Source organism: Leucoraja erinacea, chromosome 2 (genome assembly GCF_028641065.1).
Source record: "Leucoraja erinacea ecotype New England chromosome 2, Leri_hhj_1, whole genome shotgun sequence".
Classification (NCBI taxonomy): Eukaryota; Metazoa; Chordata; class Chondrichthyes; order Rajiformes; family Rajidae; genus Leucoraja; species Leucoraja erinaceus.
Genome location: NC_073378.1, coordinates 24,250,446 through 24,278,045, shown reverse-complemented (window position 1 = coordinate 24,278,045; position 27,600 = coordinate 24,250,446). Strand labels below are relative to the sequence as shown.

General features: G+C 47.9%; 2 protein-coding genes across 2 annotated transcripts in view; one reads left to right on the top strand and one right to left on the bottom strand.

Moving 5' to 3' along the window:
* Positions 1-3,773: 3,773 nt before the first annotated feature.
* Positions 3,774-13,606, bottom strand: kiaa1143 (KIAA1143 ortholog). Its single transcript, XM_055653239.1, has 3 exons — positions 13,438-13,606; positions 8,394-8,538; positions 3,774-7,756 (listed from the first exon to the last, which is right to left on the bottom strand). Exons 1-3 carry the CDS (start codon positions 13,543-13,545, stop codon positions 7,548-7,550), a joined length of 462 nt encoding a protein of 153 aa, XP_055509214.1. The 5' UTR covers positions 13,546-13,606; the 3' UTR covers positions 3,774-7,547.
* A 375-nt stretch (positions 13,607-13,981) lies between these two features.
* kif15 (kinesin family member 15) overlaps positions 13,982-27,600 on the top strand; it is an 88,701-nt gene continuing 75,082 nt past the window's right edge. The window contains exons 1-5 of the mRNA XM_055653226.1: positions 13,982-14,149; positions 18,737-18,773; positions 24,292-24,478; positions 26,167-26,243; positions 27,199-27,236. Of these exons, the coding sequence (XP_055509201.1) occupies positions 14,125-14,149; positions 18,737-18,773; positions 24,292-24,478; positions 26,167-26,243; positions 27,199-27,236 (364 nt within the window). The 5' untranslated portion in view covers positions 13,982-14,124. The remainder of the gene's footprint in view (positions 14,150-18,736; positions 18,774-24,291; positions 24,479-26,166; positions 26,244-27,198; positions 27,237-27,600) is intronic.

Sequence of the window (27,600 nt, the reverse complement as noted above, 5' to 3'; positions counted from 1 at the left end):
AAGGGCCGAATGGCCTACTCCTGCACCTAATTTCTATGTTTCTATGTTCTCCGCAGATGCTGCCTGACCCGCTGAGCTACTCCAGCACTCTGTGAAACATCACCTATCCATGTTCTGAGCCCCTGAGTTACTCCAGCTTTTTGTGTCGATCTTCGGTATAAACCAGCATCTACTGTTTCTTCCTCCACTTGGAACAGCACAGCGCAGGAACAGGCCCTTCGGCCCACAATGTCTGTGCCCAACCTGATGCCAAACCCATGCCTGCACGTGATCCATATCCCTCCTCCATATCCATGTGCCTATATCCAAAACCCTCTTAAACACCACTCTCGTATCTATGTAAAAAACTTGCCGTGTAGATCTCCTTCACACCCTGCCCATTTCACATTAAAAGTTATTTGAATGAACGTGTTGGAGGTGTGTGTGTGTGTATTGGGGAGGTCCACAGGGTGAGGGTAGTGACCTATGGGTCACACTCTGGGGACTGAGCCACTGAACAGGGATGGACGTCAGACCGTGATAACTTTAGTTTAGTATCAGATACAACAGCCCTTCGGTCCACCGATTCCGCGCCGACCAGCAATCCCCGCACACTAGCACTATCCTACACACGCTAGGGACAATTTACAATTATACCAAGCCAATTAACCTACAATCCTGTGCGTCTTCGGAGTGTGGGAGGAAACCGAAGATCTGAGAAAACCCAGGCAGGTCTCCCCGTGACAAACTCCGTACAGACAGCGCCCATAGTCAGGATCCAACTGGGTCTCTGGCGCTGTGAGGCAGCAACTCTACCGCTGCGCCACAGCTCCGCCACGGACACCATGCAGAGAGGCAGGGCGGTGAGCCGACCAGACCAATGCCGTCAACAAATTCCAGGCCTGTCACGTCACAGGCCAAGGCAGCAGCAGAGATTCAGGAGCAAGCAAAGCTCAGCTGGCAGCCACACATCACACTGGCCTCTGCTGGATGTCGGCTGAAGTTCCACAGCTGAGAGTTTGGACAAAAACACTTTGTGTCTGCCAGAGGCACCTGCACAGATCAGCAGGCAGCATCTCTGCAAAGAAGGGTGTCGACACAAAATGTCACCTATCAATGTTCTCCACAATGCTGCCTGACCCGCTGAGTTGCTCCAGCACTCTGTGAAACGTCACCTGTCCATGTTCTCCACAGATGCTGCCTGACCCGCTGAGTTACTCCAGCACTCTGTGAAACGTCACTTATCCATGTTCTCCACAGATGCTGCCTGACCCGCTGAGTTACTCCAGCATTCTGTGAAACGTCACCTATCCATGTTCTCCACAATGCTACCTGACCCGCTGAGTTACTCCAGCATTTTGTGTCTATCTTCTATACCTATCACCTGACTGGTTAGCCCGCAACAAAAGCTTTTCACTGTACCTCAGTACACGTGACCATCAACCAATAATTGTTTGGGCGGGAGGGTGGTGCAGTAGTAGGGTCTTGTGGAAAATAGCAATGCAGAGGCTCGAATCTGAAATGGCACGGTGGTGCAGCGGTAGAGTTGCTGCCTCACAGCTCCAGAGGCCCGGGATCCACCCTGACTACAGGTGCTGTCTGTGCGGAGTTTGCACGTTCTCCCCGTGACCGCGTGGCTTTTCTCTAAGAGCTCCGGTTACCTCTCACTCAAGATGTGCAGGTTTGTAGGTTATCTGGCTTTGGTAAAATTGTAAATAGTCCCTTGTGTGCTGGATAGTGCTCGTGTACGTGGTGATGGTTGGTCGGCAGGGGCTTGGTGGGCTGAGGGCCTGTTTCCGCGCTGTATCTCTCAAGGCAGTGTTGGATGTTTTTGCGCCATTGTTCAAGATTCATGTCTGTAAATTGTTCCAAATGCATTGTAGAAAGTGATGCCAATTTGTGCAGAGTCTGATCCCACTAACAACTAGGATCTTTGCTCCATACTCACAACCAAAGGGTCCTGACCTGAAATATCACCTATCCACAGGGAATAAAAAATATACTGCTTGATCCAACACTGTACAACTCTGGAATTATTGGACAAGAGATAAGAAAAATAAGGAAGGGCATCATTGAAACACACAGAATAGTGAAAGGCTCAGATAGAGAGGATGTGGAGAGGATATTTCGTCTAGTGGGAGAGTCTAGGACTAGAGGTCCCAGCCTCAGAATTAAAGGAAATTCTTTCAGGAAGGAGATGATGAGGAATTTCTTTAGTCAGAGGGTGGTGAATCTGAGGATTTATTTGCCACTGAAGTCTGTGGAGGCCAAGTCGATGGATATTTTTAACATAAAGAAATAGGTGCAGGCTATTCGGCCCTTTGAGCCAGCACCGCCATTCAGTATGATCATCCAAAATCAGTATACCGTTCCTGCTTTTCCCCCATATCCCTTGATTCCTTTAGGCCTAAGAGCTAAATCTCTTGAAAAGGCAGAGATAGATTCTTGATTAGTACAGTGTCAGGGGTTATGGGGAATAGGCAGGAGAATGGGGTTAGGAAGGAGAGATAGATCAGCCAGGATTGAATGGCGGAGTAGTTCAAGAGAGTTAGATTTAGCTTTTAGGGCTAAAGGAATCATAGAAACATAGAAAATTGGTGCAGGGGGAGGCCATTCGGCACCGAGCCAGCACCACCATTCATTGTGATCATGGCTGATCGTCCCCAATCAATAACCCGTGCCTGCCATTTCCCCATATCCCTTGATTCCACTAGCCCCCAGAGCTCTGTCTAACTCTCTCTTAAATTAATCCAGTGATTTGGCCTCCACCGCCCTCTGTGGCAGGGAATTCCACAAATTCACATCTCTCTGGGTGAAAAGTTTTTTCTCACTTCAGTCTTAAATGGCCTCCCCTTTATTCTAAGCCACTGGTTCTGGACTCGCCCAACATTGGGAACATTTTTCCAGCATCTAGCTTGCCCAGTCCTTTTATAATTTTATATGTTTCTATAAGATTCTATAAGGGATATGGGGAAAAAAGCAGGAACAGGGTACTGATTTTGGATGATCAGTCATGATCATATTGAATGGCGGTGCTGGCTCAAAGGGCTGAATGGCCTACTCCTGCACCTATGTTTCTAGAATTAATGGGCCAAATGGCCTAATTCTACTCCTATCACATGACAAGTGGCGAGTTGGCATCTGCATTCTGAGAATATGGTGACCTAAGGCATGCCATCCATAGGTGTAAAGAATGTTTAGTTAGGTTTAGAGATACAGAGTGGAAACAGGCCCTTCGGCCCACTGAGTCCGCACCCGCAGATCCCCGCAGATTAATACTATCCAACACTAGGGACGATTTTTACATTTATACTAAGCCAATTAACCTACCAACCTGTATGACTATGGCGAGTGGGAGGAAACCGAAGCATTTATAGAAAATCCACGCAGGTCATGGGGAGAAGGCAGGAAAATTGCATACGTTGGCAGAGATCAGCCATGTTTGAACGGTGGAGTAGACTTGATGGGCTGAATGGCCTAATTCTGCTTCTAAAACGTGTGAACTCAGTGCAGATAAGCAGCCGTAGTCAGGATGGCGCCCGGGTTTCTGGCGCTGTGAGGCAGCAACTCTACCGCTGCACCACCGTGCCGACCTAAGTGTTTTAGTAAGGAGAATTGCAGCTTACTTCACACAAGACAATATTCCAAAGATGTAACACACACGTATAATAATCATTTCTGAGTATAAACGTACCATACAAAGATAATTTGAAATATACAAAGCCAATGATCATGTACGACTGTATCCTCAGCTCTGGAAACAGCTGATTACACATATTCCCACGAGCACAATATTCCAGCAACCACTCTTCTTTATTAAGGCAATTTACAGCCTCCAAAACATGACCTTATTGATTATTCAAACAATTAACCATAAAAACTAATTCATAAAATGCCATAGGGCAGAAACACAGAGTATAATGGCTCCCCGATTACAAGTAGCTCATGAACCAAGTCAGATTCTGATATTACCAACTTCTCACCAGGAAATTAGCAGTGAAGTCGGGCTCATTCCTACAGTGTGGTGGAAGAGGTTTGAAACGGTTCCCCTTTGCAAATTGATGCAATGGTTACATTTAAGTCCAAGATTAATAAATCTTACCCTACAGAGATTAACAGGGGAACATTGGATTATTTAGGAGGATTTATAGGCACGAGCTATGGGAGAGGAAAAGGTTGCACTTGGATGTAGACACAGGGCAAAGCACAGTGCTGGAGTAACTCAGCGGGTCAGGCAGCATCTGTGGAGCACATGGATAGGTGACGTTTCAGAGTGCTGGAGTAACTCAGAGGGTCAGGAGAAGGGGATTTCAAGGCCCTTGATGAAGATCTCTGTACCTGGTTAGCAAGGGCGAGGTGCTGGGGAGTAATCATTGTTGCTGCTCTGTTTGAGAATGCAGGGAACAATCGGCTGCTGACCCTCACATCTGCGGAAGGATTGCTACTGGACAGGAATCTCTGGGATAGGATGAACTTGCATTGGGATGAGAATGGTCTCATTAGAGATGGTGCACATGGCTGTGCACACGGCAGCTTGCGTCTTACTAACACAACAGCTCTCGGAGGTGTCTTCACCTCCCCCACTCGCTCCCCTCACTTCACCCGCTCCCAAATCCAACTGGGCTTCTGGACAGTGACCACGATATCTAGAGTCCTGGCACCTTTCTGATTTTGGTCCCATGAAAGGATGCAATATCCTGCCACCATCTGTAAAAGAAACTCAAACATACAATTACAACACTTACCGGTTTTTGGACAGGTTGTTGGACAGCAAAGGCAAAGAAGGACAGAGTCACACAGCGCGGAAACAGGCCCTTCGGCCCAACTATGGATACCGGACCAGCACAGATTAAAGGGATTAGTTTAGACAGATACATAGAAACATAGAAATTAGGTGCAGGAGTAGGCCATTCGGCCCTTCGAGCCTGCACCGCCATTCAATATGATCATGGCTGATCATCCAACTCAGTATCCCGTACCTGCCTTCTCTCCATACCCCCTGATCCCCTTAGCCATAAGGGCCACATCTAACTCCCTCTTAAATATAGCCAATGAACTGGCCTCAACTACCCTCTGTGGCAGAGAGTTCCAGAGATTCACCACTCTCTGCGTGAAACGATAGGCTGAAAGGGCCTGTTGCAAGTGTTAGAGTTTGGTCATTAGAAGAACTTGACCAAGGAGGCAGGAGGTGGCTGTAGTGTTGGATGGGATGAACTGTGGGCAGCATGGTGGCGCAGTGGGTAAAGTTACTGCCTCACGACGCCAGACACTCGAGTTCCATCCTGACTACGGGTGCTGTCTGTACGGAGTCTGTACACTCTCCCCGTGACCTGCGTGGGTTTTCTCCGGTTTCCTCTCCCACTCCGAAGACGTACAGATTTGCAGGTTAATTGGGTCTGTAACATTGTAAAATGCCCCTAATAGGTCGTATAGTGCTAGTGTGCCGGGATCGCTGGTCGGCACGGACTTGACGGACTGAAGGACCCGTTTTCGTGCTGTATGTCTAAATTGAGTTGTTGCATTTTGAATAGGAATCTGAGGGGTAAATTTTTCACACAAAGGGGGGGCGTGTGTACGGAACAAGCTGCCAGAGGAGGTAGTTGAGGCTGGGACTATCCCAACATTTGAAAAACAGTTAGACAGGTACATGGATAGGACAAGTTTGGAGGGATATGGACCAAATGCCGGCAGGTGGGACTAGTGTAGTTGGGACATGTTGGCCGGCGTGGGCAAGTTGGGCCGAAGAGCCTGTTTCCACACTGTTTAGTTTAGTTTTGTCTAGAGATACACCACCAAAACAGGCCCTTCGGCCCACCGGGTCTGTGCCGACCAGTGATCCCCACACATTAACACTATCCTACACCCACATTTACCAAACCAATTATCCTACAAACCTGCACGTCTTTGGAGTGTGGGGGGAAACCAAAGATCTCGGAGAAAACCCACGCAGGTGACGGGCAGAACGTACAAACTCCGTAGAGACAGCACCCATAATCAGGATGGAACTTGGGTCTCCAGCACTGCATTCGCTGCAAGGCGGCAACTCTACCGCCACCGTGCCCGCCCTATGACATTGTAAAGTGGTGCAAGGAAGTAGTGTGACCAGTGAAGGAGACATGGCCTCCTTCATCGTGGCATCATCACACACAATGGACAAAATAGTCTCTTTATGAAGAAGGGTCTTGACCTGAAACTTCGCCGATTCCTTCTCCCTATAGATGCTGCCTCGCCCGCTGAGTTACTCCATCACATTTTGTCAACCTTCTCCTGTGACAGAGGTCAGGGACAGTTTCTTCCCAGCTGTTATCAGGCAACTGAACCATCCCACCACAACCAGAGAGCAGTCCTGAGCTATTATCTACCTCATTGGTGACCCTCGGACTATCCTTGATCAGGCTGTACTGGCTTTACCTTGCACTAAACGTTGTTCCCTTATCATGTATCTGTACACTGTGAATGGCTCGATTATAATCATGTATTATCTTTTTGCTGACTGGTTAGCACGCAACAAAAGTTTTTCACTGTACCTCGGTACACGTGACAATAAACTAAACTGAACTGAGGTGGAGGAACTCTGAAACTGTCTACAATGAATTTAAAATCTAAAATGGATAAAACGTTGCCAATGAGGCAATACAGAATAAGAGACAAGGTGGTATATGGTCAGGTGGTGGGTCTGTGACGGAGTGTCGTTAGATGCGTGAGGAGACGACTAGGTTTCCGGGACAGATAAAGAGCAGGTTGTCATCGGACCCACATCAACGTCACAACAGAGCAGACATATGTCTTTTCCTCCAGTAAGTTGTACTGTGTTATTATTCCCATCATTCTAATTTAATGCAGAGATAATTCCACGTACAGAAGTTGAGCTCAAGCAGCTTCAAAGATAAACATAATATCATCATTCAATCCACTCCATCTTTAAGCTGCAAACACAATTAACGTTGGATAAAGAATATCAATATACCCCAGAACTTTTTACATCCATCTTGATCCATGCCAAGATGACAACATTGACCTTACAATAGTGGGAAGTGCGTGTGTGTCCGAGTGTGTATTTGTGTGTGTGTGTGTGTCTGTTTGTGTGTGTTTCTGTGTGCATATGCATATGTGTGCACGTGCGTGCTTATGTGTATACGTGCGTGTGTGTATGCGTGCATGTGCTTATGTGTGCGCGTGCTTATGTGTGTGGGTGTGTGTGTTTATGTGTGGGTGTGTGTGTGCGCGTGCATGTGTGTGCACCTGTGTGTGTGTGTGCCTGTGTGTATGCATGCGTGTGTGTGTGCGCGTGTGTTTATGTGTGTGTGTGTGTATTTACGCGGGGAACAGTAAACAAGTCATGTACAGATCTATCACTGTGACTATATATATGTGCGGAGCTGATGGATTGGGGTTGTCTGAATCCAAGGGGGTAGAGGTGGGCACTGGCATTGACAAATGCCCAGAGCATTGGCTGCTGTGGTCACCTCTACAGTTTGACCAACCTCAGCTTGTGAGCAAGTCCATCGGTGGATATGTGACCAGAAGGATCTGTCCCAACTCCCCCCCCAGACCCTGCACCCCTCACTCTACTCATCATCTTCCTCATCATCTCCGAATGAAAGCAGGCTGCTGTTCTTCACTTGCTTGGCTTTGTTTTCCAAGGCTGTAGCATCTGGCCTGTTGCTCTGCTCTTCCTTCTTCTTCTTGCTGGAGGTACTAAAGACCCCCGTCACCTTGTCATCTGAAGACCGCTTTACTGGCTTCCGAAACACAATCTTGCCATCCACAGGCTGGGCTGAAGCACAGAATAAGGAACACAACAAATCATTCAAGGTGAGAAATATTTGTATTGACATTCTACGCTATGTTAGAATCTTGAGCACGATCATAATCTGAGGGTAAAGAGCTCAGTCATTGGGGAATAAGCTGAAGAGAACTTCCTCCACTTGGAAGGTGATGAATCACTGGAGTCTATCAGAGGCTGCACATGTTTAGTCAGGGCAGCACGGAGGCACAACGGTAGAGTTGCTGCCTCACAGCGCTTACAGTACCAGAGACCCGGGTTCGACCCTGACTACGGGTGCTGTGGCCAAGTCAAGGCGGAGATAGATAGATTCTTGATCACTATGGGTGTCAGGAGTTATGGGGAGAAAGCAGGAGAATGTGGTTGAGAGGGAAAGATAGATCAGCCATGATTGAATGGCAGAGTAGACGTGATGGGCTGAACGGCCTAATTCTGCTCCTATCATAGGTCATATGTGATAGGAGTAGAAGCCTATCACGTGTGCGTATTAGTTGGCACCAGAGTTGCGAATGTTCCTGTGAAGTTTCAGACACTGGCCAGGGCTGGGAGGTGCTGTAACAAACTAGCAGCTGGACATAGACAATGAGGATAACGGCACATTGCCAAATGAAGAATAATGATTCCGTACATTTCTCGGAGCTTTCTGCCGTCTCTTTGATCTTGGTAGCTTCCTCGGCAGTCAGGTCCCCCTGACGGAGCACGACCACCTGTGGCTGCTCATCCTCCCCATCGCTTGGCCCGCTGTCACTGTCGACCGGGGCCTGTAGCTGTCTCTGAAACATGCACAAACAATCCCTGGCATTACGTCACCCTGACATTTACCTCAACTGCTCTCACTTTATGGTTAGTTCACGAGTTACAGAATTCGACCATTCTGTCCATCAAGTCCACTCCGCCATTCAATCATGGCTGATCTCTGCCTCCTAATCCCATTTTCTTGCCTTTTCCCCATTACCCTTGACACCCATTCTAATCAAGATTTTGTCTATCTCTATTTGTCTACCTTAAAAATATCATAGAAACACAGAAAAGCAGGTGCAGGAGGCCATTCAGCCCTTCAAGCCAGCACCACCATTCAATATGATCATGGCTGATCATCCAAAATCAGTACCCCGTTACAGCTTTTTTCCCCATATCCCTTGATTCGCGTAGTCCCAAGATCTAAATCTAAAGGGCCTGTCCCACTTGGGCGACATTTTCATTGACAGCCTGAAAAGAGATTGTTGTGGCGTGGTCGGGGCGTGACGCATGTCGTGACGCGGTGTCTCCCCGTCGCCCCTGGATTTTGGAATGTTCAAAATCTTCAGGCGACATCTGGGTGTCTCATCATGTGGTGCGCCCTGTCACACGCTGACGTACGCTGTCCTGCGGGTGACGCCCGGTGACGCGGGTATATAAAGCGCCAACTTTCGAAATGATTTCTATTATTTGGCTGAAGATAGCCAGGGGCAAATTGCCCATAAAGAATAAAAAGTACATAAATATACAAAGTACATTATTAAGAACATCTGAAATGATGTTCTTTCTAATGGGGTGAAAAAATAAAGATCTTTTTGTCTTGATGAAGTTGATTGGAATTGATGTAGATTGTAACGTTATTGTCAGATCTGAATATTGTTGTTGAATAAATTTTTTGCTTAAGTATGATGCTCTTTGAAATATGCCGCTAAATATATAGCTACTTTGTTGAACTTAAACCTTTCTTGTTAAACAAATTGTTGTTTTTCAATATGATGTTATTTTTAAGCCGTCGTTAAATAAACAATTTATTTCTTAAACAGTTATTGGTCCTTAGATTTATTGTAGATAAGTTCATTTCCAATGTGACTATTATACTTCAGAGTAAACGTCTTGTGTTGTGAAGGCGGGTGACGTGAAGTGTTGTAGCTTGACGTATATTGTCGTACAACTTGACAGAGTTTAGGGTGACTACGGGTGTCAGTCACTGACCCTTGCAGTCGCCGAAAAAAAAAATCGCAAAGTGGGACAGGCCCTTAACTCCCTCTTGAAAACATCCAGTGAATCGGCCTCCACTGCCTTCTGTGGCAGAGAATTTCACAGATTCACAACTCTCTGGGTGAAAAGGTTTGTCCTCATCTTTGTCCTAAATGGCCTACCCCTTATTCTTAAACTGTGATCGCTGGTTCTGGACTCCAACATGTAAAACATTTTTCCTGCATCTAGCCTGTCCAATCCTCCAAGAATTTTATATGTTTCTATAAGATTCCCTCTCATCCTAAATTCCAGTGAATACAAGCCCAGCCGACCCATTCTTTCGTCATATGTCAGTGCCGCCATCCTGGGAATTAACCTGTCGAACCTACGCTGCACTCCCTCAATAGCAATAATGTCCTTCCTCAAATTAGGAGACCAAAATTGCACACAATACTCCAGGTGTGGTCTCACCAGGGCCCTGTACAACTGCAGTAGGACCTCCTTGCCCCTATACTCAAATCCTCTCGCAATGAAGGCCAACATGCCATTAGCTTTCTTCACTGCCTGCTGTACCTGCATGCTTACTTTCAGTGACTGATGTACAAGCACACCCAGGTCTCGTTGCACCTCCACTTCTCCTAATCTGACACAATTCAGATAATAATCTTCCTTCTTGTTCTTGCCACCACATAATACTGCATCTGCCATGCATCTTCCCACTCACCCAACCTAACCAAGTCACCCTGCAGCCTCATAGCATGCTCCTTGCTGCTCACACTGTCACCCAGCTTTGTGTCATCCGCAAACCTGGAGACTTACATTTAATTCCCTTGTCTAAATCGTTAATATATATTATAACCCAGCATCGAGCCTTGCCGCACCCCACTTGTCTCTATCTGCCATTCTGAAAAGGACCTGTTAATTCCTACTCTTTGCCTCCTGTTTGCCAACCAGTTCTCTATCCATGTCAATACCCTACCTCCTATACCATGTGTTCTAATTTTGCACACTAATCTCGACTGATTTGGCCTCCACAGCCCTCTTTGGCAATTAGTTCCACAGATTAACAACCCTCTGTGATTTCTGGATTCTCTCCCCATTTATAAAATAGTCTACGCCTTTATTCCTACTAACACAATGCACGACTCCACACTTTGCTACACTATATTCCATCAACCACTTCTCTGCCCACTCTCCCAACCTGTCCATGTCTTTCTACAGAGTCCTTGCTGCCTCTACACTACCTGCCCCTCCACCTATCTTAGCATCATCTGCAAACTTGGCCACAATGTCTTCAATCCACTGGTTAATGGTCTTACTGTGTGCAAACTAGCACCACAAGTGCAGCTTTAGAACAGTGGCTCCAACAGCAGCATTCATTGATCCAATCTCAATGTACTGTGTGTAGGAAGCAGTTGCAGCTATGGCCAGAGAGCGATAGTGTGGAAACAGGCCCTTCGGCCCAACTTGCCCACACTGCCCAACAATGTCCCAGCTACTCTTGTCCTACCTGCCTGTGATTGGTCCAGATCCCTCCAAACTATCCATGTACCTGCCTGTTTCTTAAACGATGGGATAGTCCCAGATTCAACTACCTTCTCTGGCAGCTCGTTCCATACACCCACCACCCTTTGTGTGAAAAACTTACCCCTCAGATTCCTTTTAAATCTTTTCCCTTTCACCTTGAAGTTATGTCCTCTGGTCCTCGATTCCCCTACTCTGGGCAAGAGAATCTGTGCATGTACCCGATCTATTCCCCTCATAATTTTGTATACCTCTATAAGATCACCCCTCATCCTCCTCCGCTCCATGGAATAGAGACCCAGCCGACTCAACCTCTCCCTATAGCTCAAAAACCTCACGTCCTGGCAAAATCCTCGTATATCTTTTCTGAACCCTTTCCAGCTTGACAATATCTATCCTATAACATGGTGCCCAGAACTGAACACAATATTCTCAATGTGGTCTCACCAACGTCTTATACAACTGCAACATGATCTCCCATGGGAGGTTGCACGGCAGTCGAGGTCACGACCGTGACCCACACTGTCGCCATGCAACGCTTTCTGGAGTACAAGCGGTGAACGTCAGGTAAGCACTTACTATGGCTGCCAGTACAGCGGGCCCGTCTTCTGGCCCAGCATCCGGACTCCACACTGACTGGTTCCACACTCGCGGACCCCGGGCCATCTGTCACCCCGTGTGGGGGTCGGGGGTGAATCACCCCGTGTGACGTGTGTGGGTCGGGGTCAGGTGAACCACCCTGGTGTGGGGGTTGGGGTCCGGGGATCAAAGGGGTGAATCACCCCGTGTGATGGTCGGGGTCCAGGGATCGGAGGTGTGAATCACCCCGTGTGTCATGTCTGGGTCGGGGTCCAGGGGTCGGTGAATGAGAGCAGTAATCTGGTGCAGTGCGGTCAGTGAGTCTGGGTGGGCGGAGGGACCAGACTATCGCCAACTCTGCTGCAGTTGACGGGGACGTTGACGGGTTTATGGCCCCATGCGTCCACTGCCCAGAGCCGCGGCCTCGCTCCACCTGGCCCTGTGTGTGCTGCCAACCCACAGCCCGTCACAGTGTGGCCGCACAGGGGGAGGTGGGGCGGAGGGCGGCCATGGCCGGACAGCGTTGAACCCAGGGGGAGAGTGGGGGATGTCCCGAGGGATCCGCTCCATCAATCCACCGGCACGCTGCTCTTGGCGTTTTGGCGATGTTATCACACGGTTACCCGAATTCCCACAATTTTTTACAGTGCAATAATTGGCCATTTTTAACAGGTGAGAAAGTACATGTTTCGTGTGCTACTAATGTATGCCGGAAGCTGCCTTGTACTCCAGAAGGATCGAGCCAGTCCGTGCGTCACGCCCTTTGACCTTGCATCCCTCTACTCCCCCCCATAGTCAATACTCTGACCGATGAAGGCCAAAGTGCCAAAAGCATTTTTGTCCACCTGTGACTCCATCTTCATGGAACCATGCACCTGTACTCCTAGATCCCTCTGCTCTACAACACTCCCCAGAGGTACATGGTTAGGATGGGTTTGGAGGGATATGGACCAAGCGCAGGCAAGTGGAACGAGTGATTATTGTTGTGTCTTTTAAAAAAAAAAATGTCAATACTGGTTCTGTCTGTTGTTCTGCACAATCCCGCAGGCATTGCCACTTTAATTTCACTGTACACCTTGTATGTGTATGTGACAACTAAACTTGACTTGTAGCTGGGACATTGTTGGGCGGTCTGGGCGAGTGGGGCCGAAGGGCCTGATTCACACTGTGTTACAACAGTGACTTGTCTCCTCAGCACCCGGTCTCCATGCACTGTGACTGCGCCCTGTGGCAGCAAGGAAGGTTCAGAGTGGCCCGGGCAGAAGGGGGGACATCCCCGGTGGAGGGAGGGGGGAGTGAGGGAGCGCCTCGAGGGGGAGGAGAGTGAGGGAGCGCGGAAAGAGTGGGAGGAGAGTGAGGGAGCGCGGGGGGAGGAGAGTGAGGGAGCGCGGGGGGAGGAGAGTGAGGGAGCGCGGGGGGAGGAGAGTGAGGGAGCGCGGGGGGAGGAGAGTGGGGAGCGCGGGGGGAGGAGAGTGAGGGAGCGCCTCGCGGGGGGGAGGAGAGTGAGAGGGAGCGCGGAAGGAGGGGGAGGAGAGTGAGGGAGCGCCTCGAGGGGGGGAGGAGAGCGAGGCAGCGCCGCGGAAGGAGGGGGAGGGGAGGCAGGGAGCGCGCCGCGGGCCCGGGCCGGCACCCACCTTGGTGTGGACGCTGGGCCCCGGCGTGTACCCCACCGCCTCCTTGAAGCGCCGCAGGAAGGCGGGCTCCGGCGGCCGCACGAACGACACGGCGCTGCGTTTGCTCATCTTCCCGGCCCGGCCGCTGCCCACCGCGCCTGCGCACGCTCCCTGTCGACCAAATCCCCCGTCACATGGGAGGGGAGGGACAACGATCCACAGCCAATGGCAGCTGCGGCCCCCCGTCACATGGGACAGGGAGGGGGGGACAACGATCCACAGCCAATGGCAGCTGCGGCCCCCCGTCACATGGGACAGGGAGGGGGGGACAACGACCCACAGCCAATGGCAGCTGCGGCCCCCGTCACATGGGACAGGGAGGGGGGGGGACAACGATCCACAGCCAATGGCATCCGCCGGCCGCCCCCCCCCCCCCCCGTCACATGGGAGAGAGGGCGGAATAAACACGGGCCAGTGGCAGTTATTTCCCCCCGTCACGTGGGACTGGTGCCTCCACCGTCCTCAACCCCGCGCATGTCACTTGGGGGGAGGGGCGCCTTGAGCCGCAGCGGTGACGTCGCGCCCCCGGCACGTGACCCTGAGCGCCGGCGCCAAAATTAAAAACAAAGATAGTGTGGCGGCGTTTGATTTAAACCGATTGTCGCTGCGGCCCGAGCGTCCCCCGGTTTTGCCCGGCCCGGCATAGACATGGACATGGTCCCCGCTGGGACAGGTGAGTAACCGTGCGGCCGGTCCCCTCTCCAGAGTAAACACCGGGCCCAAGCCCGCGGTCCCGCCGCCTCTCTCGCTGTAACTAACAGGCCCCTCAGCCCACAGACAGAGTCGGCGCCGACCAGCGGTGGCACTGAAGCCAGGCTGATAAATCCCCAGGGCCTGATGTAGGGATGTTACACAATTTATCCCATCAGATAAAGCATATAAATAACTTTAATTTGATACCTAATTCACTTTCATATCTTCAGTAAAGTTATGGTCAGTTTCATACTCGGAAATTAGCATCTTGTTACCAATATAGGGGGTTGCACGTATGGTCGTTGGGTCAAAGGGCGTGAAGCACTGAGCAGCTCAATCCATGTGGAGGACATGGCAAATGCATTTCGTTGTCTCTGTACTGTACACTGACAATGACAATTAAATTGAATCTGAATCTGAGCTTCTGTCATATGGTAGACAAAAGCAAGGACAAAAGTGCTGGAGAAACTCAGCGGGTGCAGCAGTATCTATGGAGCGAAGGAAATAGGCGATGTTTCGGGCCGAAACCCTTCTTCAGTCTAACCCAAAGATCCTATTCTTTGGTCTAACCCGTCTGAAGAAAGGTTTCGGCCCGAAACGTTGCCTATTTCCTTCACTCCATAGATGCTGCTGCACCCGCTGAGTTTCCCCAGTACTTTTGTTTACCTTTGATTTTACAACATCTGCAGTTCCTTCTTAAACAGCTTCTGGCATATACTGTTAATATACGAAACACGTATACTTTCTTACCCGTTAATAAATGCCGAAATGGTCATTTTTTGCGCTTTAAATAATTGTGAAAATCGGGGTAAGCGTGAGAGACATTTATCCTCCCTCAGAATTCCAAAAGTGAGGAGAAATGATGGTAGAGAGAAGCGAGAGCTGAAGGAACAACAACAGCTAAAGTGGTTGGCGAACATTGGGCCTGCGGATATCAAGATTGAAAATATTGGGAATTATCACGTTTGCTCATGCCAATATTTTCAATCTTATTATAGGGAGGTTTCACGGCAGTCGGGTTACGACCCATGACCCGTGCTGTTGCTACGCTACTCCAATTGGAGTACACGCAATGAACTGCAGGTAGGCACTTACCATTGTTTCCAGCGTAGCGGGCCAGTTAAAACCCTCTGAAATTGTCAATTTTTGCACTAAATAATTATGGAAATCGGGATAAACGTGTGAGACATTTAGCCTACTTCAGAATTCCAAGAGTGAGGAGAAATGACAGTAGATAGAAGTGTGAGCTGAAGGGACAACAACAGCCAGAGTGCTTGGCGAACAGTGGTCGTTTGCTCACTGCATTTCATCAACTAAGGCATTATTTGTGTTTTTTCTTGATTCCTTTGGCATCTAAAAAGTTTCAGGTGATAAATCTGGCTGTAAATTTTTTAAATCGCCCATGGTTCTCGTGGGTTTTTACATCCAAAATGAAAATGCATCTGAAGAAAAATTTACAGCCAGATTTATCACTTCTGAGAATTTTTAGATGCCAAAGGAATCAAGAATGCCTTACTTGATGAAATGCAGTGAGCAAACGCGATAATTCCCAATATTTTCAATGTTTACCAAGCACTTTAGCTGCTGTAGTCCCTTCAGTTCGCGCATCTCTATGCCTTAATTTCGCTTCACGTTTGGAATTCTGTAGTTGGGTACATGTCTCTCACACTTACCCCGACTCCCACAATCTTTTTCAGCGCAAAAAAAATCAACATATTGGCGTTTTTTAACAGGTAGGAAAGTACTCGTTTCTAGCATTAATAACATATACCGGAAGTGACGGATGTCTTCCAGTTGGATTTAGCTGCACCGTGCGTCGAGCCCTATGACCCAGTGACCTTACGTGCAACCCCCCTATATAGGGTGATTTCACCAAAGGTCAAATGAGCGTAGATCCCCCCCCCCCCCTCACGTGACCGAAAATTTTAACTGGAGGACATATGTCACATCGGTACATGTTAGTGAATGGGGAAACACGCACTTTCACACCCGTTAAAAACATGGACTGAAGGTGGAAAAACTGAAGGTGGAAAAAAGCGGAAGTTTGCGTTTGCTCGCTGAATTTCAAGTTAATAATGCCTTACTTTTGATGAAATTCAGCGAGCAAACGCGATAATTCAACCCGATATTTGGATCTTTTTAAATCTTCACGGCAAATGTTTAACTGTTCACTTCCAAGGTTTTCCACCTTCATGTCCCTCTTGTAATTACCTTACTTTGAAATTTTTTTTTGCCTGTAAATTTAGGTCGCTGTGCTTCACGGTCACCCCGACTAGCACAGAAAATTTCAGCTCACAAATCGGCCGTTTTCCATGTTTTTAACGGGTGTGAAAGTGCGTGTTTCCCCATTCACTAACATGTACCGATGTGATATATGTCCTCCAGTTAAAATTTTCGGTTACGTGAGGGGGGATCTACGCTCATTTGACATTTGGTGAAATCACCCTATATGCAGGGCCATTGTTCGCCAATCACTTTAGCTGTTGTTGCCCCTCCAGCTGCCGCTTCTCTCAACCGTCATTTCTCCTCACTTTTGGAATTGTGAAGTAGGATAAATGTCTCTCACGCTTACCCCGATTTCCATTTTGCCGGTTTTTAACGGGCCCGCTATGCTGGAAACAATGGGAAGTGCTTACCTGCAGTTCAAATAAAATGTCCGAAGTCTATTTTACCTCTCCCTGTAGCTGAAACCCTCTAATCCAGGCACAACATTCCGGTAAACCTCCTCTGCACCCTCTCTCTGCAGCTAATAGCTTCTAATCCAGGCAACATTCTAGCCTGAAGAAGGGTCTCGACCTGTAACGTCACCCATTCCTTCTCTCCAGAGATGCTGCCTGTCCCGCTGAGTTACTCCAGCATTTTGTGCCTAGCGTTCTTGTGAACCTCCTCTGCACCCTCTCCAAACCCACACATCCTTCCTGTAATTGGGGCGACCAGAACTTTCTTTACCACCCTATCTACCTGTGCTGCCACCTTTGGCAAGCTGTGATTAGGACACCCTCTGCACATTCATTCTGTTCAAGGTCTTGCCATAAACTGCAGAGAAGTTTCACCAGACTGACATCCTGGGATGTCAGGACTGTCTTATGAAGAAAGACTGGATAGACTTGGTTTATACTCTCTAGAATTTAGGAGATTGAGAGGGGAAATGTCCCAAGTAGAATTTTACAAAATTCTAAGGGGTTGGACAGGCTAGATGCAGGAAGATTGTTCCCGATGTTGGGGAAGTCCAGGACAAGGGGTCACAGCTTAAGGATAAGGGGGAGAAGGGTTTAAACCGAGATGAGAAGGAATTTTTTCACACAGAGAGTGGTGAATCTCTGGAACTCTCTGCCACAGAGGGTAGTTGAGGCCAGTTCATCGGCTATATTTAAGAGGGAGTTAGATGTGGCCCTTGTGGCTAAGGGGATCAGGGGGTATGGAGAGAAGGCAGGTACGGGATACTGAGTTGGATGATCAGCCATGATCATATTGAATGGCGGTGCAGGCTCGAAGGGCCTAATGGCCTACTCCTGCTCCTAATTTCTATGTTTCTATGTATACCCTCACCTATTCAATCTCCCAAAGTGCAGCACCTCACTTGCGTTAAACTCCATCTGCCGTTTCTCGGTCCATTTCTGCAGATGATCTATATCTCACTCCTCCGACACCATTCTCGCTGTCTGCAATTTCTCCAATTTTTCTTGTCACCAACCCTGATCATCAGCCCATTGACATTTACATCGGGGTCATTTATATATATAGTTATGGACAATAGACAATAGGTGCAGGAGGAGGCCATTTGACCCTTCGAGCCAGCACCGCCATTCAATGTGATCATGGCAGATTATCCCCAATCAGTACCCCGTTTCTGCCTTCTCCTCATACCCTTGACTCCACTATCTTTAAGAGCCCTATCTAGCTCTCTTGAAAGTATCCAGAGAACCGGCCTCCACCGCCCTCTGAGGCAGAGAATTCCACAGACTCACAACTCTCTGTGAGAAAAAGTGTTTCCTCATCTCTGTTCTAAATGGCTTACCCCTTATTCTTAAATTGTGGCCCCTGGTTCTGGACTCCCCCAACATCGGGAACAGGGGGGTATCTTGGTCAGCATGGATTAATTGGGCCGAAGGGCGTGTTTCCATGTTGAGTGCCCATGATTAAGGAGGTGAAGGTACACAAAAATGCTGGAGAAACTCAGCGGGTGCAGCAGCATCTATGGAGCGAAGGAGATAGGCAACGTTTCGGGCCGAAAGGTGAATAATTCAGCACAATCCCCTTCTCTGCACACCACCAACTGTAGTTGAATCACAAATGTTGTGAAGCATCGTAGAGTGGGAAGGGGAAAACTGGAAGCTAAATAGAGGGTCTCGACCCAAGACGTTACCTCTTCCCTTTCTCCAGAGATGCTGCCTGACTCGCTGAGTTACTCCAGCTTTTTGTGGCTCTCTTCGATTTAAACCACCATCTTCAGTTCTTCCTTATTGCACTGAAACTCATGTGGTGTTGGTTCCTAGCATGAACGTACAGCAGATTGTGGTCATGTATTTTTGATCTTCACAAAGTTACAAATGTCTTGTTTCTTCAGGTGATGCAACTGATGCGCCGGCTAATCAGTCACTGAGGTAAGGAATGGTTTTTAACGTAATATATTTTCACCCACAGTGAGAGACTGTTTGGTGTGCATAGCACTGGCTTCAGACTGATGCAGACTGAGTGACTGCAGACTGATTTTAAATTAAGAGAGCGTGCCCAGAGGAAACCGGAACACCCGGTGAAAACCCATGCGGTCACGGGGAGAACGTGCAAACTTCGTACAGACAGCACCCGCAGTCAGGATCTGTGGCGCAGTGAGGCAGCAACTCTACCTTGCCCCACCGTGTCATCCTCTTGCATAGGATGAGTTGGGGTGAGGGCAGACTGCGGTGCTGATGTAGTCTCATGGGTCTGCTGCCACTGTACTAAATCCACATTGTGTGGGGAGGGACGTGAAGCAAGTTGACTGAGGCACGACCTGAGGTCGGGCTTCTCCCTCCAAACAGTGAACGATGGTGTCCTTTTCCAACTGGCCATGATTGAATGGCAGAGTAGACTTGATGGGCTGAATGGCCTAATTCTGCTCGTATAACTTATGACGATGCAGAAACAAAGATTTGCCGGGTGTGTAGGGTAGGATAAGGAAATCAATATCGAATCAAACAGCACAGAAGCGGGCACTTTCAGCTCACCTTGACCAAGATGCCTCTCTACCAATCCCCCTCCTCAATCCTTTCCACTCATCACTTTAATTTCATGTTTCATGTATCTTGTGTTTTATTACTGTTGGCAGATCAATTTCCCTCCTGGATTAAATAAAGTCCAATCGTATCATATTAGGCTCTATCTGACCAACACCGTTTCCTATGCAGGGGATGTTCGGTGATGTGTGGAGGCAGGTGATGTATATTGGAGATTGACACACATGTCTATCGTTGTCTAAAACCAGCATCTGCAGTTCTTTGTTTCTACTCGAGGTATATTAGTTTAGTTTATTGTCACGTGTACCGAGGTACAGTGAAAAGATTTTGTTGCGTGCTAAATAGTCAGCGGAAAGACAAAACGTGATTACAATCGACAATGTATAGATTCATGATAAGGGAGTAATGATTAGTGCAAGTTACAGATGGTAACGTCTTTTAAAACTCTTTAGATTCTGGAGTAGTTCCTGAAGATTGGCGGGTAGCAAACATAACCCCACTTTTTAAGCGAGAGAGAAAATGGGGAATTACAGACCAGTTAGTCTAACATCGGTAGTGGGGAAACTGCTAGAGTCAGTTATTAACTGGGATAGCAGCACATTTGGAAAGTGGTGAAATCACTGGACAAAGTCAGCATGGATTTACGAAAGGTAAATCATGTCTGACGAATCTTATAGAATTTTTCGAGGATGTAACTAGTAGCGTGGATAGGGGAGAACCAGTGGATGTGGTGTATCTGGACTTCCAGAAGGCTTTCGACAAGGTCCCACATAAGAGATTAGTATACAAACTTAAAGCACAAGGCTTTGGGGGTTCAGTATTGATGTGGATAGAGAACTGGCTGGCAAACAGGAAACAAAGAGTAGGAGTAAACAGGTCCTTTTCACAATGGCAGGCAGTGACTAGTGGGGTACCGCAAGGCTCAGTGCTGGGACCCCATCTATTTACAATATATATTAATGATCTGGATGAGGGAATTGAAGGCAATATCTCCAAGTTTGCGGATGACACTAAGCTGGGGGGCAGTGTTAGCTGTGAGGAGGATGCTAGGAGACTGCAGGGTGACTTGGATAGGCTGGGTGAGTGGGCAAATGTTTGGCAGATGCAGTATAATGTGGATAAATGTGAGGTTATCCATTTTGGCGGCAAAAACGGGAAAGCAGACTATTATCTAAATGGTGGCCGATTGGGAAAGGGGGAAATGCAGCGAGACCTGGGTGTCATGGTACACCAGTCATTGAAGGTAGGCATGCAGGTGCAGCAGGCAGTAAAGAAAACCAATAGTATGTTAGCTTTCATTGCAAAAGGATTGGAGTAGAGGAGCAGAGAGGTTCTACTGCAGTTGTACAGGGTCTTAGTGAGACCACACCTGGAGTATTGCGTACAGTTTTGGTCTCCAAATCTGAGGAAGGACATTATTGCCATAGAGGGAGTGCAGAGACGGTTCACCAGACTGATTCCTGGGATGTCAGGACTGTCTTATGAAGAAAGACTGGATAGACTTGGTTTATACTCTCTAGAATTTAGGAGATTGAGAGGGGTTGGACAGACTAGATGCAGGAAGATTGTTCCCGATGTTGGGGAAGTCCAGAACAAAAGGTCACAGTTTAAGGATAAGGGGGAAATCTTTTAGGACCGAGATGAGAAAAACATTTTTTACACACAGAGTGGTGAATCTCTGGAATTCTCTGCCACAGAGGGTAGTTGAGGCCAGTTCATTGGCTATATTTAAGAGTGAGTTAGATGTGGCCCTTGTGGCTAAGGGGATCGGGGGTATGGAGAGAAGGCAGGTACGGGATACGGAGTTGGATGATCAGCCATGATCATATTGAATGGCGGTGCAGACTCGAAGGGCCGAATGGCCTACTCCTGCACCTAATTTCTATGTTTCTATGTCTGATAAAAGATAGTCTGAGGGTCTCCAATGAGGTAGATAGTAGTTCAGGACTGCTCTCTGGTTGTTGGTAGGATGGTTCAGTTGCCTGATAACAGCTGGGAAGAAACTGTCCCTGAATGTGGAGGTTTGTGTTTTCACACTTTGGTGTAATGGACCTGTTCCTGTACAGTTGCAACCTCCCTGCTTCTGCAGGTATCACCCACTCAATGAGCAGATAGTCAAGTCAAGTTTATTTGTCACATACACATACGAGATGTGCAGTGAAATGAAAGTGGCAATGCTCGCGGACTTTTGTGCAAAAGACAAACAACCAAACAAACTATAAACACAATCATAACACACACATTCTTTTACATAATAAATAATGGAAGGAAAAACGTTCAGTAGAGTTAGTCCCTGGTGAGATAGGCGTTTACAGTCCGAATGGCCTCTGGGAAGAAACTCCTTCTCAACCTCTCCATTCTCACCGCATGGCAACGGAGGCGTTTGCCTGACCGTAGCAGCTGGAACAGTCCTTTGCAGGGGTGGAAGGGGTCTCTCATGATATTGTTGGCTCTGGAGTTGCACCTCCTGATGTATAGTTCCTGCAGGGGGGCAAGTGAAGTTCCCATAGTGCGTTCGACCGAACGCACTACTCTCTGCAGAGCCTTGTTGTCCTTGGCAGAGCAATTCCCAAACCAGATGGTAATGTTCCCGGACAAGATGCTTTCCACCGCCGCTGCGTAGAAGCACTGGAGGATCCTCGGAGACACTCTGAATTTCCTCAATTGCCTGAGCCTTCCTTGCATCAACCCTCTTGCTCAAGGGTCCCCAATCTGGGATAAAGGGGGTACATTTTGCCTACCCAGGGAGTAAATTTGTTGATTCTGGATTTGTAGATATTTGTTCTCATTGACTGTGACTGTGTTTGGTTCTGGCATACCAGTATCTGTTCATCATTAGTTGTTCATAAATAAGTGAAATAACATTGTTATGTGCTATTAAAGTTGCCAGGGGTAAACGGAACGAAAAAGGTTGATAACCCGTGCTCTAGCTCTACATTCATTTGATCTCTCCTGTTCCTGTGATCACCTGTACGTTGTTGAAATGCCTTTCAAACCTGTAATTGTAGCAGCCGTTTCTGCCTTTCAAACCTGTAATTGTAGCTGCCTCTTCTACCTCCTCTAGTATCTTGTAGCAGATATTCGCCACCCTTTGTGTGGAACCACCTGCCCCTTGGGATGCCTTTAAATCTCTCCTCCTGTAAACGAAACCTGTGCCTTCTAGCCCTAGAATCCCCTGCCCTGGGAAACAGACTGTCTGTCTGTCCACCATATCAATGCTCCTAATATAATCTTCTCACAGTATCTAAGTATGTAACTGAAACCTGTGCCTTCTAGCTGGGGAATGCCCTGTTTTTGGAGAAGCCTGATTGTCTACCACATCATTGCTGCTCATATCATCCTCAAAGTACCCCCCCTGCAGTTTACTACATTCTGGTGAAGGCAAAACAAAGATGTAATGCTGAGGCTCTATAAGGGGCTGGTCAGGCCGCATTTAGAGTACTGTGAGCAAATTTGGGCCCCATATCTGAGGAAGGATGTGCTGGCTCTGGAGAGGGGCCAGAGGAGGTTTACAAGATTTATTCCAGGAGTGAGTGGGTTAACATATGATGAGTGTTTGTCGGCACTGGGCCTGTAATCGCTGGAGTTTAGAAGGTTGAGAGGGTGGGGAGGGCTCATTGAAACATACAGAATAGTGAAAGGCTTGGACAGTGTGGATGTGGAGAGGATGTTTCCACTAGTGGGAGAGTCTAGGACCAGAGGTCACAGCCTCAGAATTAAAGGACGTTCTTTTAGAAAGGAGGAATTTCTTTAGTCAGAGGGTGGTGAATCTGTGGAACTCATTGCCACAGAGGGCTGTGGAGGTCAAGTCAGTGGATATTTTTAAGGCAGAAATGGACAAATTCTTGATTAGAACGGGTGTCGAGGGTTATGGGGAGAATTCAGGAGAATGGGGTTAGGAGGCAGAGATCAGCCTTGATTGAATGGTGGCGTAGACTTGATGGGCCGAATGGCCTAATTCTACTTCTATAGTTAGTGACGTTGTGAGAATAAACTCAACCTCTCCTTGTAACTACAGCCTCCGTCTCAGGCAATGTCCTGGTCCCTCCCAGTATTCCTACCACATTCCTCCTCTAATGTGGTGATCACAACTGTGCAGTCCATTTCATGTAGGGCCTGACCCATGTTGGGTACTGCTATAATCTGACACTGTCATCCAGTGTGTGGATATTTCTACTGAAGCAGTGAGCCTGGACCTGATCGTGGGGAATGAAGCTGGCCCAGCCAGATGATTCGAGTGTCATGAGGAGAGCATTTTAGCTTCAGCTTAGAGATAGAGCAAAAACAGGCCCTTCGGCCCACGCAGTCCGCACCGACCATCGATCCCCGCACACTAACGCTATCCTACACACACTAGGGACAATTTACAATTTTACTAAAGCTAATTAACCGACAAACCTGATTAACCGAAAAACATTTTTCACGCAGAGAGTGGTGAATCTCTGGAATTCTCTGCCACAGAAGGCAGTTGAGGCCAGTTCATTGGCTATATTTAAGAGGGAGTTAGATGTGGCCCTTGTGGCTAAAGGGATCAGGGGGTATGGAGAGAAGGCAAGTACACAGGATACTGGGTTGGATGATCAGCCATGATCATATTGAATGGCGGTGCAGGCTCGGTGGGCCGAATGGCCTACTCCTGCACCTATTGTCTATGTTTCTATGTCTGTGGGAGGAAACTGAAGATCTCAGAGAAAACCCTCGCAGGTCATGTGGAGAATGCACAAACTCCACACAGACGGCACCTGTAGTCAGGATGGAACCCGGGTCTCTGGCGCTGTGAGGCAGCAACAACCACTGTGCCGCCCACGTACTGACTTTGTTTTGGGAGTATGCTCGTGCCCATTAGATTCATTGTGACTGGCATTGTGTAAACTGTATGGCGTGTGACTGGAGCTTTGTCGTGCAGTGTGGACGGCGATTCCATCAAGGTTTATGTGAGGGTGCGACCACTCGTGAAGAACCCTGGACTGCCCTTGGATGGAGACCAGGGGCTGTGTTTGACCGTCACCTCGCCAAACGCCATCCGTTTCTGCTCAAAGCCGGAACCAAAGGTCTTCACATACGATCATGTGGCTGATATGGATACCACCCAGGTACAGTAGTAAAGTTAAACTTGCCTCTTTACAGTCAATGCCGATCCAAACAATCTTTACGTTTTCTAATCCGAAGATAGACACAAAATGCTGGAGTAACTCAGCGGGACAAGCAACATCTCTGGAGAGAGGGAATAGTTGACGTTTCGGGTCGAGACCCATCTTCAGACTTTATAAAATAAATTCTGTATGGCTTGTCACCTTCCACAAGCTAATAATGATCCAATCCACATTTTATTTGACCCTTTGATCTCTCTGCTTCACACCTTACCCTTCCATATCTCTGTATCCCTCTCCCCTGATTCTCAGTCTGAAGAAGGGTCTCGACCTGCAACATCACCCATTCCTTCAGTCCAGAGATGCTGCCCGTCCGGCTGAGTTACTCCCAACATTTTGTGTGTACCCTCGGTGTAAACCAGCATCTGCAGTTCCTTCCCACACTAAACAATGTTGGTACTGGGTTATTATTACCACTTTCAGTTTTAGAGATGCAGCGCGGAAACAGGCCCTTCGGCTCACCGAGTCCGCACAGCCCAGCGATCCCCACACATTAACACTATCCTGCACACACTAGGGACAATCTACACTGGTACTAATTAACTTACAAACCTGTACACCTTTGGAGTGTGGGCGGAAATAGAAGATCTCGGATAAAACCCACGCAGATCACGGGGAGAACGTACAAACTCCGTACAGACAGCACCTGTAGTCGGGGTCGAACTGGGGTCTCCGGCACTGTAAGGCGGCAACTGTACCGGGATCGATCCTGGGTCTCCTGCGCTGCATTCGCTGTAAGGCAGCAACTCTACCGCTGCGCTGCTGTGTGGTAGGTAGGGCATGTTGGGCGGTGTGGGCCAAGGGGCATGTCTCCTTGCCCTATGACTTGTTACCTCAAGACCCTTTACAATTGGTGACTTTGAAGTCCTTTTAAAATATTTACTTAGTATTTGAAATACAGCGGTCGAATGAATGCAATTTGATAATGACAGATAACACAGTTAGATGGAAGAATACATGCCAGATATTTAAGATTTGTAGTTAGTTCATGTTTTTGCATAAATACCAGCAGGTATACTTGATCATCTGGGGGCTCAGCGACTTCGGTTTCAAAATCAGTTCAGTTTATTGTCACGTGTACCGAGGTACAGTGAAAAGCCTTTGTTGTGTGCTAACCAGTCAGCAGAAGACAATACATGATTACAATCGAGCCATTTACAGTGTACAGATACATGATAAGGGAATAACGTTTAGTGCAAGGTAAAGCCAGCAAAGTCCGATCAAGGATAGTCCGAGGGTCACCAATGAGGTAGATAGTAGTTCAGCACTGTTCTCTGGTTGTGGTAGGATGGTTCATTTGCCTGATAACAGCTGGGAAGAAACTGTACCTGAATCTGGAAGTGTGTGTTTTCACACTTCTGTACCTCTTGCCTGATGGGAGAGGGGAGAAGAGGGAGTGGCCAGGATGCGACTGGTCCTTGATTATGCTGCTGGCCTTGCCGAGGCAGCGTGAGGTGTAGATGGAGTCAGTCTGAAGAAAGGTCTCGACCCGAAAAAACATCACCCATTCCTTCTCTCCAGAGTTGCTGCCTGACCCGCTGAGTTACTCCAGCATCTCAATGGCAGTGATGGTCTGGGCTGCATCCACAATTAGCTGCTGATGTGGATTTCTCTTGTCCTCCACGTTGCAGGAAGCAGTGTTCTCCGCTGTGGGACGGGGCATAATTGAGTCCTGCATGAACGGGTACAATGGGACCATCTTTGCATAGTAAGTAATTATTTAAATTCCATTTTAAATTTCGTAGTTGAACCCGCCTCTACCATTTCCTCTCGGCTCGTTCCGTTTATCCACCACACGTTGTGTGAACACAGTTCCCCGTTGAGTACCCAACGCATCTCTCTTTACACCTATTTGCTCTAGTTCTAGATTTCACTGACTCTGACTTTTACCCAGAGTCGCTTTTCCACCTCATCAATGCACATCATGATGTTATAAACTTTATAAAGTCGCTCCTCCGCTCAAGATCTAGCCAGTCCAACCTCTTTTTGTAACTCAAGCCCTCCAGTTTGGGTAAACATCCTCTTAAGTACTTTTTTTGACACACTTTCCAATGTAATGACATCCTTGCTAAAGCACTGCAATCGGAACTCTGCCCAATTCCCCCGATAGTCACACTGCACGGAATTAGGCCCCTCGCCACGTGTCCATGCTGATGCTGACCAATGTGCCACGTTTGGTCCATTGCCCTCTCAACCTGTCCTGTCCATGTACCTGTCAATAGACAATAGGTACAGGAGTAGGCCATTCGGCCCTTTGAGCCAGCACCGCCATTCAATGAGATCATGGCTGATCATCCACAATCAGTACCCCGTTCCTGCCTTCTCCACCATATCCCCTGACTCCGCTACCTTTAAGAGCTCTATCTAACTCTCTCTTGAAAGCATCTAGAATTCCACAGACTCACAACTCTCCGGGTGAATAAGTGTTTCCTCGCCTCTCTTCTAAATGGCTTACCCCTTATTCTTAAATTGTGGCCCCTGGTTCTGGACTTGCCTAATGTCCTAATGTCTTTTAAATGGCGTGATCGTACCTGCCTCCTCTGGCAGCTCGTCCCCTGTACCCACCATCCTGTAGTCATACCAACAAGTGTAAGGAGCATAAATAAAGATTGTTTTCACTCAACATTTTGAGAGATGTACTAAAAATTGTTTCTTTTCCTTAGTGGACAAACTGGCTCGGGGAAAACATTTACAATGTTGGGTATGTACACAAACACATGAAATATATGAAAGCTTTCAAGTTTTTTAGAAAATGCGTGTGTTTTCGTAATGGTTTTTGGAGTTAAGAGGGGGAGCAGGGATGCATTCTCAGCCCCTTGATGTAGTTTTTAGTTTAGAGATACAGCGCATAATGCATCTCCAACTTCGGTCCACCGGGTTTCGCAGCGACTTGAAATTCCCGCACATTAACACTGCCCCACACACACACTAGGGACAATTTTACATTTATACCAAGCAAATTAACCAATCAATTCACTTACAAACCTGTACGTCTTTGGAATGTGGAAGGAAACCGGAGCACCCGGAGAAAACCCACGCAGGTCACGGGGAGAACGTACAAAGTC